The 14,172-nt window shown below is 45.2% G+C and overlaps 1 protein-coding gene across 1 annotated transcript in view; it reads right to left on the bottom strand.

Annotated features, from left to right (window-relative positions):
• Positions 1 to 14,172, bottom strand: part of LOC144609908 (glutamate receptor ionotropic, delta-1-like) — a 751,523-nt gene that overhangs the window by 99,532 nt on the left and 637,819 nt on the right. Inside the window, 2 exon segments of the mRNA XM_078428307.1 lie at positions 2,848 to 3,009; positions 10,160 to 10,333. Coding sequence (XP_078284433.1) covers positions 2,848 to 3,009; positions 10,160 to 10,333 — 336 coding nt within the window.

Here is a 14,172-nt window from a genome sequence, read left to right as displayed (position 1 = left end):
TAGATACATGATAAGGGAATAGCGTTTATTAATGCAAGGTAAAGCCAGCAAAGACTGATCAAGGATAGTCCGAAGATCATCAATGAGGTAGTAAGTCGTTCAGCACTGCTCTTTAGCAGTGGTAGGGTGATTCAGTTGCCTGATAGCAGCTGGGAAGAAACTGTCCTTGAATCTGGAGGTGTGCGTTTTCACACTTCTATACCTTTTGCCTGATGGGAGAGGGGAGAAGAGGGAGTGGCCAGGGTGCCACTCCCTCTAGTTCTGTAGTTCTGTAATAAGGCAGAAGAGGACAAGGTGAGTAAGAATAGATAAAATGGAAGAAAATAGGAGTGGGGATTGTACCATTAGCCTGTCACACAGTCCCAAAAATCAGGGGGCAAGCTAAAAGAAAATGAAGGGAATGAGAAATTAAAATGATGTGAAGAGTAAGTTCCCAACCAAATAGTAATAGAGTTTGGATACCAGGCAGAAAATATTGCACAAGGCGATGAGATGAAACAAAATATAAGAAGGATTTGAATAATAGTGAGGAGGAGATAGAGGGAGATAGAGAGATATTGGGGGAAATGAAGAGATGGGATTGAGGGGGGCATTGTGTTTGAGGTAATTGACCAAGAATGTGAGAGGTGACTGTGGGGGATGTTGGTTGACGGTGGCACAGTGGTAAGGTTGCTGCCTTACAGCGCCAAAGTCCTGGGTTCAATCCTAACGACGGGGCTATCTGTATGGAGTTTGTATGCACTCCCCGTAACCGCGTGGGTATTCTCCAGGTGCTCCGGTTTCTTCCCACATTCCAAAGACATACAGGTTTGTGGGCTCTTTGGCTTGGTAATATTGTAAATTGTCCCTAATGTGTGTAGGTTAGTGTTAGTGTGTGGGGACCACTGGTCGGTGTAGCCTCGGTGAGCCAAAGGGCCTGTTTCTTTGCTGTATCTCTAAACTAAAATTAAACTAAACTACCATTCCAAATTAGTGGTGGGATACACTATAACTGGTGGCAAGGCAGTTTTTGAGCTAAAAACGCAGCTCCATCAAACAACTACAATGCAGCTCATCTATTGCATCCGCTGCTCCAGATGTCAACTTATTTACATCGGCGAAACCAAACGCAGGCTCGGCGATCGCTTCGCTCAACACCTGCGCTCGGTCCGCGTTGGCCAATCTGATCTCCCGGTGGCCGAGCACTTCAACTCCCCCTCCCACTCCCAGTCTGACCTTTCTGTCATGGGCCTCCTCCAGTGCCATAGTGAGGCCCACCGGAAATTGGAGGAACAGCACCTCATATTTCGCCTGGGCAGCTTGCAGCCCAGTGGTATGAACATCGACTTCTCCAACTTTAGATAGTTCCTCTGTCCCTCTCTTCCCCTCCCAGATCTCCCTCTATCTTCCTGTCTCCACCTATATCCTTCCTTTGTCCCGCCCCCCTGACATCAGTCTGAAGAAGGGTCTCGACCCGAAACGTCGCCCATTCCTTCTCTCCCGAGATGCTGCCTGACCTGCTGAGTTACTCCAGCATTTTGTGAATAAACACCTTCGATTTGTACCAGCAACAGCAGTTATTTTCTTATACTACAATGCAGCTAAGTCACTTCTGCATTAAATTGGTATTGGGTGAATATATATTGCCTTCAAAATAGACAAGCCTCCCTCACAACAGAGTGTCTGGTTGTTAATGAGATTTTAAACAGATCATCGCTCAATTAACGATAGGTTAATTCTCTGGCATACGCGGTTTCATCAGGCCCATTTTTGAAGTAGTGCTGAGATTCTGTCTAGTGCACGAAGTGCTGGAGTAACTCAGCAGGTCAGGCAGCATCTCTGCAGGACAGTCAAGAGCAATATTTTGGGTCGGGACCCTTCGGAAGATTCTGTGATTTAATTTCTCCTGCAGTTGGGTTTCCGAGTTCAAAAAGCAAACTGTTTTTTTTTATCATTAGCATGCGCCACACAGTGACACTAGGATTTAGCTGCAGGCTCTATGCCTTCAATGGGCGGCACGGTAGCGCAGCGGTAGAGTTGCTGCTTTACAGCGAATGCAGCGCCGGAGACTCAGGTTCGATCCTGACTACGGGTGCTGCACTGTAAGGAGTTTGTACGTTCTCCCCGTGACCTGCGTGGGTTTTCTCCGAGATCTTCGGTTTCCTCCCACACTCCAAAGACGTACAGGTTTGTAGGTTAATTGGCTGGGTAAATGTAAAAATTGTCCCTAGTGGGTGTAGGATAGTGTAAATGTACGGGGATCGCTGGGCGGCACGGACTTGGAGGGCCGAAAAGGCCTGTTTCCGGCTGTATATATATGATGATGATGATGATGAATGCCTAGAGACCCCAGGCAAGATTCAGTGCAGAGGAGTGTGGAATCAAAAAGGAAGCTGCTGATGGAATGGGGAGGGGCAAACAAGAGGGAAGTTGATATGAATGGAATAAATAGAGGGACAGGAAGAGCTTAGCAATGTATTTACTTGTCTGAAGAACAGTCTCGACTCGAAACGTCACCCATTCCTTCTATCCAGAGATGCTGCCTGCCTGAGTCACTCCAGCATTTTGTGTCTATCTTCAATGTAAACCAGCATTTGCAGTTCCCTCTTACACAGACTCTGGTAGTTAAATACAAGGAAAAGAAACTGAAGAAGTGCGATTGATAACTCTCACGATGGAACCATTCAATGGGCAGCTTGGAATGTCTCTGGATATCCTGAGAGCCAGCCAGAAGTGTCTCGACCTGAAACGTCACCTGTTCCTTTACTCCAGAGATGCTACCTCACCCGCTGAGTTACTCCAGCTTTTTGTGTCTCCATCCTCACCACTGTCTATATCGAACACTCTCACCTTTTCAGCTTCACTTACGTTTTGAATGGTGTCCAGCATGGATCTCCCTCCATTCCAAGACTTTGTGGACTTCCTCATGCAGTTCAGACTTGCCATGCTGTGCCACTTCCGATCCTCTAGTTTTCTGTGGAAGGCTCCAGCCAACAGTAGAACACTATCATACAGGTACAGGTTGGATATCTGCAGTACAAAGGCAATGTAATACAATTACTCAGCAGCATCTGATTTGAGCCATTCCTCATCTAAATGGATCCTCTTTTGATGCTTGTTGGTGAGAAGCAGCAATAACAGCACTGGAACTCTTTTGCACATTAGTCCTAAAGCAATGTGATTGATTTTCTGGACCCACCATTCATCTTCTCAGCTTCTTTGAGTCCATATCGCTCTGCAGTCAGGTGATAAACAATAGTCGAGGCACAAGACAATGCGGCTGCAGGAATCGTGAGCAAACACAAAGTGAAGGGGGAACTGAAGGGGACATGCTTGGACGGAACGGACAGCTGAATGAGTCTGAAGAAGGATCTTGACCTGGAACGTCATCTGTCCATCCCCTCCACAGATGCTGCCTGACCTGCTGAGTTCCTCCACCATGCTGTGTTTTGTGAGCGAAAGTTTATTCCATTTGTAGGGAGCCAAAAATAGGCTGCTCAATACCCACCCTCACACCTGAGGTACCAGCATAATTTCTTCATTAATCACACAATTAGAGACTGATAATGATTGAGCGACCTGTGATTGTGAATCAATACTTGCACATTACAGTTATAGAACTATATTACCATCCTTCCACAACCCTTTTTAACCTTGTGACCATTTCTAACCTCTGAGCTGAAGTTAGCATACAAGGTCATTGGTTTGGATCATAACATTGGCCTTCATCAGTCAGAGTGCTGAATATAGAAGTTGGGAGGTCATGTTGCAGTTATATAAGACGTTGGTGAGGCCACGCTTAGAGTATTGCGTTCAATTCTGGGCACCATGTTGCTGGGAAGATGTTGTCAAGCTGGAAAGGGTGCAGAGAAGATTGACAAGGAGGTTGCCAGGCCTCAAGGGCCTGAGCTATAGGGAATGGTTGAGCAGGCTGGGACTCTATTCCTTGGAGCACAGGAGGCTGAGGGGTGATCTTATCGAGATGTACAAAATCTTGAGAGGAATAGATCGGGTATCGGGAGTCTCTTGCCCAGGATAGGGGAATCGAGAACCAGAGGACATAGGTTTAAGGTGAAGAGGGGAAAGATTTAACAGGAACCTGAGGGGTAACTTTTTCACACAAAGGGTGGTGGGTGTATGAAACGAGCTGCCGGAGGAGGTAGTTGAAGCAGGTACTATCACAACGTTTAAGAAACATTTAGACAAGTACATGGATAGGACAGAACTAGAGGGAAATAGGCTAAATGCAGGCAGGTGGGACTAGTGTAGATAGGACATGTTGGTTGGTGTGGGCAAGTTGGGCCGAAGGGCCTGTTTCCATGCTGTATAATTCTATGACTCGATGTCTTTATCAGAAGCCTTGAAACAATGACAGGAATCCAGCCACCTTGCAGGTCCACAGCAACTTTTCCAAGGAGGTTAGCTCTGAGCGATTCCAGTGATCAGGTCAGAGTGAATCCTTTGATCAGATGCAAGTGGATCACCTTTCCACAAGATCAGAGGAAGGCTTATTTGCACAAAGACAAAATAAAAGATTCCCGACAGATGAGGTGAGGTGACGGGCAAGGAAATGAGTCTGAGAGAAGCTTTTATTCCCCTCATCCACACACATCAATAAATGAACCAGCACTGTTGACTGACATTAGGTGACAGAGAAACTAGATGCCTATCACCCACCTGTCAACCCGTTCATTGAAATCATGCAGTGCAAGTGTGTGCTTGTCTCTTATCAAAGGACACAGCATCTTATTCTTTAAATAAAAGAGGATGCAATGACAGGTGTTATCTGCATTTAAATGTTAACTGGAAAGGGTGCACTAAGCATTTATTGAGGACGAGCAAATTACACGATTAGAGATTCTTTCAAAGAGAGATGGCAAGGAATTGAGTTGTGCAGTGCTGATTTCTCTGGACTACGCAGGTAAAATCACTGCATCTAATGTGGCAGGGGGATGGGAGCAGGAGCAGAGAGACAGAGGGGTGTAAAATGAGGGTAGAAGCAACAGGTAGCAAGGTGAAAAGTAAAAGTGGCAGGCAGACAAATCCAGGGCAAAAATCAAAAAGGGCCACTTTTCAACATAATTGTATAAGGGGTAAGAGAGTTGTAAAAACAAGCCTGAAGGCTTTGTGTCTCAATGCAAGGAGTATACGTAATAAGGTGGATGAATTAAATGTGGAGATCATTATTAATGATTATGATATAGTTGGGATTACGGGGACATGGCTCCAGGGTGACCAAGGCTGGGAGCTCAACATCCAGGGATATTCTATATTCAGGCGGGATAGACAGAAAGGAAAAGGAGGTGGGGTAGCGTTACTGGTTAGAGAGGAGATTAAAGCAGTGGAAAGGAAGGACATTAGCTTGGAGGAAGTGGAATCGATATGGGTAGAGCTACGAAACACTAAGGGGCAGAAAACGCTAGTGGGAGTTGTGTACAGGCCACCTAACAGCAGTAGTGAGGTTGGGGATGGCATCAAGCAGGAAATTAGAAATGCGTGCACTAAAGGTGCAGCAGTTATAATGGGTGACTTCAATCTACATATAGATTGGGTGAACCAAACTGGCAGGGGTGCTGAGGAAGTGGATTTCTTGGAATGTTTGAGAGATGGTTTTCTAAACCAACATGTCGAGGAACCAACGAGAGAACAGGCCATTCTAGACTGGGCATTGAGTAATGAGGAAGGGTTAGTTAGCAGTCTTGTTGTGCGAGGCCCCTTGGGCAAGAGTGATCATAATATGGTAGAGTTCTTCATTAGGATGGAGAGTGACAAAGTCGATACAGAAACAAGTGTTCTGAACTTAAAGAAAGGTAACTTTGAGGGTATGAGGCGTGAATTGTCCAAGATAGACTGGCGATTGATGCTGAAAGGGTTGACGGTGGACATGCAATGGAAGGCATTTAAAGGTCGCATGGATGAACTACAAGAAGTGTTCATCCCAGTTTGGCAAAAGAACAAACCAGGAAAGGTAGTGCATCCGTGGCTAACAAGGGAAATCAAGGATAGTATTAAAACAAAAGATGAAGCATACAGATTAGCCAGAAAAAGTAGCATACCAGAGGACTGGGAGAAATTCAGAGTCCAGCAGAGGAGGACAAAGGGCTTAATTAGGAAAGGGAAAATAGATTATGAGGGAAAACTGGCAAAGAACATAAAAACTGACTGCAAAAGCTTTTATAGATATGTCAAGAGAAAAAGATTAGTTAAGACAAATGTAGGTCCCTTGCAGTCGGAAACAGGTGAATTGATCATAGGGAACAAGGGCATGGCTGACCAATTGAACAAATACTTTGGTTCTGTCTTCACTAAGGAAGACATAAACCGTCTGCCGGAAATAGCGGGGGACCGGGGGTCTAAAGAGATGGAGGAACTGAGGGAAATCCAGGTTAGTCGGGAAGTGGTGTTAGGTAAATTAAATGGATTAAAGGCGGATAAATCCCCAGGGCCAGATAGGCTGCATCCCAGAGTGCTTAAGGAAGTAGCCTCAGAAATAGTGGATGCATTAGTGATAATTTTTCAAAACTCTTTAGATTCTGGAGTAGTTCCTGAGGACTGGAGGGTAGCTAATGTAACCCCACTTTTTAAAAAGGGAGGGAGAGAGAAAACGGGGAATTATAGACCAGTTAGCCTAACATCGGTAGTGGGGAAAATGCTAGAGTCAGTTATTAAAGATGTGATAGCATCACATTTGGAAAGTGGTGAAATCATCGGACAAAGTCAGCATGGATTTACCAAAGGCAAATCATGTCTGACGAATCTTATAGAATTTTTCGAGGATGTAACTAGTAGAGTGGATAAGGGAGAACCAGTCGATGTGTTATATCTGGACTTTCAGAAGGCCTTCGACAAGGTCCCACATAGGAGATTGGTGTACAAACTTAAAGCACACGGTATTGAGGGTTCAGTGTTGAGGTGGATAGAAAATTGGTTGGCGGACAGGAAGCAAAGAGTAGGAATAATCGGGTCCTTTTCGGAATGGCAGGCAGTGACTAGTGGGGTACCGCAAGGCTCAGTGCTGGGACCCCAGTTATTTACAGTGTATATTAATGATTTGGATGAGGGAATTGAATGCAACATCTCTAAGTTTGCGGATGACACGAAGCTGGGTGGCAGTGTTAGCTGCGAGGAGGATGCTAGCACGCTGCAGAGTGACTTGGATAGATTAGGAGAGTGGGCAAATGCATGGCAGATGCAATATAATGTGGATAAATGTGAGGTTATCCACTTTGGCGGCAAGAACAGGAAAGCAGAGTATTACCTGAATGGTGAACGATTAGGAGAAGGGGAGATGCAATGTGACCTGGGTGTCATGGTGCACCAGTCATTGAAAGCAAGCATGCAGGTGCAGCAGGCAGTGAAGAAAGCAAATGGTATGTTGGTATTCATAGCAAGAGGATTTGAGTTTAGGAGCAGGGAGGTTCTGCTGCAGTTGTACAGGGCCTTGGTGAGACCGCACCTGGAATATTGTGTGCAGTTTTGGTCTCCTAACCTGAGGAAAGACGTTCTTGCCTTAGAGGGAGTACAGAAAAGGTTCACCAGATTGATCCCTGGGATGGCGGGACTTTCATATGAGGAAAGACTAGATAGACTGGGCTTGTACTCGCTGGAATTTAGAAGACTGCGGGGGGATCTTATAGAAACATATAAAATTCTTAAGGGGTTGGAGAGGCTAGATTGTTCCCGATGTTGGGGGAGTCCAGAACCAGGGGTCACAGCTTAAGGATAAGGGGGAAGTCTTTTAGGACCGAGATGAGAAAACATTTCTTCACACAGAGAGTGGTGAGTTTGTGGAATTCTCTGCCACAGAAGGTAGTTGAGGCCAGTTCATTGGCTATATTTAAGAGGGAGGGAGTTAGATGTGGCCCTTGTGGCTAAAGGGATCAGGGGGTATGGAGAGAAGGCAGGTACAGGATACTGAGTTGGATGATCAGCCATGATCATACTGAATGGCGGTGCAGGCTCGAAGGGCCGAATGGCCTACTCGAAGTCTGGCAACATCCTCGTAAATCTTCCCTATCCTCTTTCCAGAGAAAGAGAGAAAGAAAGAAAGAGATAGAGAGAGAGAGAGAGAGAGAGAGAGAGAGAGAGAGAGAGAGAGAGAGAGAGAGAGAGAGAGAGAGAGAGAGAGAGAGAGAGAGAGAGAGAAAAAGAGAGAGAGAGAGAGAGAGAGAGAGAGAGAGAGAGAGAGAGAGAGAGAGAGAGATCTTCGGTTTCCTCCCACACTCCAAAGACGTACAGGTATGTAGGTTAATTGGCTGGGTAAATGTAAAAATTGTCCCTAGTGGGTGTAGGATAGTGTTAATGTACGGGGATCACTGGGCGGCACGGACTTGGAGGGCCGAAAAGGCCTGTTTCCGGCTGTAGATATATGATATGATATGATATGAGAGAGAGAGAGAGAGAGAGAGAGAGAGAGAGAGAGAGAGAGAAGAGTGAGAGAGAGAGAGAGAGAGAGAGAGAGAGAGAGAGAGAGAGAGGGAAAGTCAAGTGTTTTATTGTCATATGTCCAAGGTAGAACATTGAAATTCTTACTTGCAGCAGCACAACAGAATATGTAAACATAGTTCACTGTAAACAATATAATAAACGAGAGAGAAAACAAAGTGTGTGTATATATGCAAGCACATGCAAGTCAAGAGAGTGTGTTTGTGTGTGTGTGTGAGTGTGTGTGTGAGTGCGTGAGTTTGTGTGTGTGTGTGTGTGTGTGTGTGTGAGTGTGTGTGTGTGTATGTGTATGAGTGTGTGTGTGTGTGTGTGTGTATGTGAGTGTGTGTGTGCGTGAGTTTGTGTGTGTGTGTGAATGTGTATGTGTGTGTGTGTTTGAATGTGTGTGTGTGTGTGTGTGTGAATGTGTATGTGTGTGTGTGTGTGTGTGTGTGCGAGTGTGTGTGTGTGTGTGTGTGTGTGTGTGTGTGTGTGTGTGTGAGTGTGTGTGTGTGTGAGTGTGTGTGTGTGTGTGTGTGTGTGTGTGTGTGTGTGTGTGTGTGTGTGTGTGTGTGTGTGTGTGTGTGTGTGTGTGTGTGTGTGATTGTGTTGGTCTGCAAATGTAAATTTGCATGAGTGTAGACATGTGGAAGTGTGATAATGTGCGCAAAATGCCCTTCCAAATGTTTGATTTCCAATCCATGAAGTGTCTGCTCCCTTAAATAAGTCAGATCCTTTTTCCTTGCCGGTGCCCTTTGGTAAAGCTGTGCGTAATTCTCCTTCCATGCAGAGGGAGCTTTGCTTCACGATCAGACCAAAGGGGTAATACATGAACCTTTCCTCCAGCATAAGAGAAACAAACCTTCAACCTATCTGAGCATCGTGACACTCTTTAAAAAGGTATTAACAAAATCCCCATTGAATAATGAAACAGATGATGAATGTTTAATTTAACATTACAAAAGTTTCTCCTAATCTCGCTTCTTGATGCTAAACTTTTGTCCCGATTGGTAATATCTTCATTTAAAAATATCAGTCACCCATCTATGTGACAGATGCTGTCAGCTTCTCTTATGACAGATATTGTTAAACCATGTTACCTCTCCAGATCACAGTCTCTCTATCATCCACCTCCTCACAGAATGAACACAGACCAGACAGAAATACTGTCGGACTGCTCTCGTTGAGTATTTCCAGACTTCACGCCGTTATGCAGCAACTGATGCCTAATATTATTCTCACGGACACCTCGATCCGAGGGATCGCAGGGACTGTGCGTCTCTGCCGTAACTGCTCGAGCGGAGAATTGTTTCAGAACAATCCACGCAGAAACCCCTGTACAAGGTTCACGGCAGGGCCGTCTTAACGCATGGGCCTGATGGGCACTTGCCCGGGGCCCCACGAGCATAGGGGCCCCATGCTGATCTGTGTATGTTAAGTGACTTGCAATAAATAAATACTACTTTAAAAATGTAGGTTCAATAAGTGCTTTTTTCGCAACATTTTCGGTCACTAAGTGCTTCTCACAGCGATCTGTAAGTGCTTTTCGCAACAATGTAGCACCCTAAGTCCATCGCTAAGTGCTTTTCGGAAAGTGCTTTTCGCCGGCACGACAGGGGGGGGGGTGGTAGGGAAAGGGGGGTGGGGGAGAGTAACAGTAGGGGCCCCAGTACACTGCTTTGCCCGGGGGCCCATAATGCTGTAAAAACGGCCCTGGTTCATGGACAAGGTCAATTCACTTCTGTCACTTACAGACCTGTAGTGTTTGCAAGTAGCCCTCCTGTGGGTTGCACAGCAGCGAGGAGATGCGATGGTTGTTTCTCATACACCTGCGGTTCTGGTCCTTGGCGGTGGGGAAGATCTGTCTCACCACTGTCATACGGCCCAATGCACTGTGAACGAGCTCCAGAATCTCCGAGTCACTGATTTCCTGTTGGTTACAAATTGCACAATGCAGTCAATGAAAACATATGGATCGGGAGCAAAAATAAACCATGTGCTGTGCCATGGCCAATCTATCTAACCCAGAAGACATCGGTTTAACGTAATGGGGAAAAATGTTTGCATTTCACTGGAACATAATAAACCACCCACCTTAACAAGGAAAGTTTTAATTGATTTAATAGGAACCTGAAGGACAACTTTTTTTACATGAAAGGTGGTCGGTGTATGAAATGAGCTGCCAGAGGAGGTAGTTAAGGCAGGTACTATCACAATGATTAAGAAACATTTGGACAGGTACATGGATAGGATAGGTTTGGAGGGATATAGGCCAAGTGCAGTCATGGGGGACTAGTGTAGGTGGGGCATGTCAGCCGGCGTGGGCATGTAGGGCTGTTTCCACGGTGTAAGAATCTATGACAATATGTACGCCACATGATATTTACACAAACTGGAACCCAAGTTTCAAAGAGCAGCTCAAATACAACATTCTGCAGATGCTAAAAACATGAAAAAAAGTGCATAAAGCACTCAGTCAGGATCTGGGCAGTGAAACAAAGTTGACGTTTCAGGTGTATGGGATTTCATCGGACCATCTCAAACATTAACTCTCCTTCCTTGTTCCGAGATGCGGTCTGACTTCCGAACACCCGATATTGTTCTATTTTTCTTTCAAGCAGCAGCACAAGGAACACAATTTGGGTGCCGCAGTAATGTAGCTGGGAGAGCCATTGCCTTACAGTGCCAGGGACCCAGGTTCAATCCCGACCTGTGTTGAGTCTGCACGATCTGCCTGTGACCATGTAGGTTTTCCTCCAGTGGTCTGGTTTTCTCCTCCATCCCAAAGATACACAAGTTGATAGGTTAATAGGCCATTCCAAATTGTCACTAGTATAGGGGTGAGAGGTAGAATCTGGGAGAGTTGGTGGGAATGTGGGGGGAATAAAATAATGGGATTCTTGTAAATCAATGGAAATTGGTGGTTGATGGTCAGTTACAAACTTGATGGGCCAAATAGCTTGTTTCTGTGTTGAATGCATGGGGCTGATTTGGCAATCAGATACAAAAGTGTTTTTTTTTAATGAAGTCATATCATATCATATCATATATATACAGCCGGAAACAGGCCTTTTCGGCCCACCAAGTCCGTGCCGCCCAGCGATCCCCGCACATTAAACCTATCCTACACCCACTAGGGACAATTTTTACATTTACCCAGCCAATTTACCTACATACCTACCACAAGTCCTACCACAGTCCGACCAACAGCCTGTGAATAAATTCAGAAACGCACAGTAGTCAGTGCCACACCAACATTTAACGAGGATTGTTTTTAGAGGTGATGTTGTAAGAGACGGCTTAGTTCAAAAATTCAACTCCCATGAGTATGTAATTTATTTTGTAGCTAGTCAGCCAAGTGGGTCACGATGTTATTGTAAACTTGTTGTTGCTAATTAGGTACAGCAATAAAAAATGTAGTGGGAGGTAGCAGAACACAATACAAAAGACAGTCTGGCACAAATCGACCGGCAATGGGGTATGAATAAACAAAATGAAGTAGAAGCTAGATTTAATTTACCGTAGTTTAGTTTTGGAATACTGCATGGAAACAGGACCTTCGGCAACTGAGTCCACCGAGTTCACACTAGTTCTGTGTTATCCCACTTTCTCATCCACTCCCGACACACTGAGGAGATTTGCAGAGACCAATTAACCTACAAACCCACACATCATTGAGATGTGGAAGGAAAGTGGACCACCAGAAGGAAACCCACGTGGTCACAGGGAGAACGTGCAAACGCCACACAAACAGCACCCGGGGTCAGGTTCAGGCACCGTGCGACACGGTGGCGCAGCGGTAGAGTTGCTGCCTTACAGCGAATGCAGCGCCGGAGACTCAGGTTCGATCCTGACTACGGGCGCCGTCTGTACGGAGTTTGTACGTTCTCCCCGTGACCTGCTTGGGTTTTCTCTGAGATCTTCGGTTTCCTCCCACACTCCAAAGACGTACAGGTATGTAGGTTAATTGACTGGGTAAATGTAAAAATTGTCCCTAGTGTGTGTAGGATAGTGCTAATGTGCGGGGATCACTGGGCGGCGCGGACTCGGTGGGCCGAAGGGCCTGTTTCCGCGCTGTATCTCTAAATCTAAATCTAAACCAAAGCCTCCACATCGTTCCTGTAATGGGGTGACCAGGACTGCACGCAATAGTCCAAATGCGTCTATCCAAAGTCTTATAAAGATGTACCATGACCTCCTGAATTGTATACTCAATACCTCGACCAATAAAGGCAAGCATATGCTTTTTTTACCACTCTATCTACTACTTGTGTTGCCATTTTTAGGGAGTTTGTGACTTGGACCCCAAGATGCCTATGTTAAGGGGCTTACCATTAATTCTATATTTTCAATTTACATTCAACCTCCCAAAGTGCAACACGTCATCCTTCTTCAGATTAAGCTTCATCTGCCATTTCTCTGTCCATTTCCATAGATGATCTATATCCCACTGTATATTTTGATAGCCTTCTCACAGTCTGCGACCCCAGAAATCTTTGTGTCATCTACAAACTTACTAACCAACCTATCTACTATGTTCATGTCCAGGTCAAGTCAAGTTTATTTGTCACACACACATACACGATGTGCAGTGAAATGAAAGTGGCAATGCCTGCGGGTTGTGCACAAAAAAGAATTACAGTTACAGCATATAAATAAAGTTAATAAAGTTACTGTAGTGTAGACAAAATTTAGTCTCTGGAGTTATAAAAGTTGACAGTCCTGATGGCCTGTGGGAAGAAACTCCGTCTCATCCTCTCCGTTTTCACAGCGTGACAGCAGAGGCGTTTGCCTGACCGTAGCATCTGGAACAGTCCGTTGCTGGGGTGGCAGGGGTCCCTCATAATCTTACTTGCTCTGGATCTGCACCTCCTGATGTATAGGTCCTGCAGGGGGACGAGTCTAGTTCCCATGGTGCGTTCTGCCGAACGCACTACTCTCTGCAGGGCCATCCTGTCCTGGGCCGAGTTGTTCCCAAACCAGACTGTAATGTTGCCGGACAGGATGCTCTCCACAGACCCAGAGTAGAAGCAATGAAGGATCCTCAGAGACACTCTGAATTTCCTATGTCAGATCCTCTGTGATGCGGACTCCCAAGTATTTAAAACTGCTCACCCTATCCACAGTAGACCCATTTATCTCCAGTGGCGTGTACGTCATTATATATATATATATATATATATATATATATATATATATATATATATATATATATATATATATATGTATCACACAGAGCAGAGGTCCCAGCACAGAGGCCTGCAGAACTCCACTGGTCACAGACTTCATCCTCAGTATTATCCTTCCGCCACAACTCTCTGTCTTCTATCTTGTTCAGAATCTCTTCCTCATCAACTGATGCCAGTTGCAACCTCTTCCTCATCAACTGATGCCAGCCAAAGGTAACAATGAGTTACATGTAACACTCATTGTGAGTTACATGTAACACTCATTGTTCATTATATGTAACATTCATTGTGAGTTATATGTAACACTCTTTGTGAGTTACATGTAACACTCATTGTGAGGTACATGTAACACTTGATTGAGAATAATCAGCCATGATCACATTGAATGGCGGTGCTGGCTCGAAGGGCCGAATGGCCTCCTCCTGCACCTATTGTCTATTGTCTATTGTCATTGTTAGTTGCATGTAACACTCATTGTTCATTATATGTAACATTCATTGTGAGTTACATGTACCACTCATTGTTCATTATATGTATCACTCACTGTGTGTTACATGTACCACTCATTGAGAGTTTCAAG

This window comes from Rhinoraja longicauda, chromosome 35 (genome assembly GCF_053455715.1).
Source record: "Rhinoraja longicauda isolate Sanriku21f chromosome 35, sRhiLon1.1, whole genome shotgun sequence".
NCBI classification, from domain to species: Eukaryota; Metazoa; Chordata; class Chondrichthyes; order Rajiformes; family Arhynchobatidae; genus Rhinoraja; species Rhinoraja longicauda.
The sequence above is the reverse complement of the archived record's forward strand: the minus strand, read 5'-3'. Positions and strand labels throughout refer to the sequence as shown.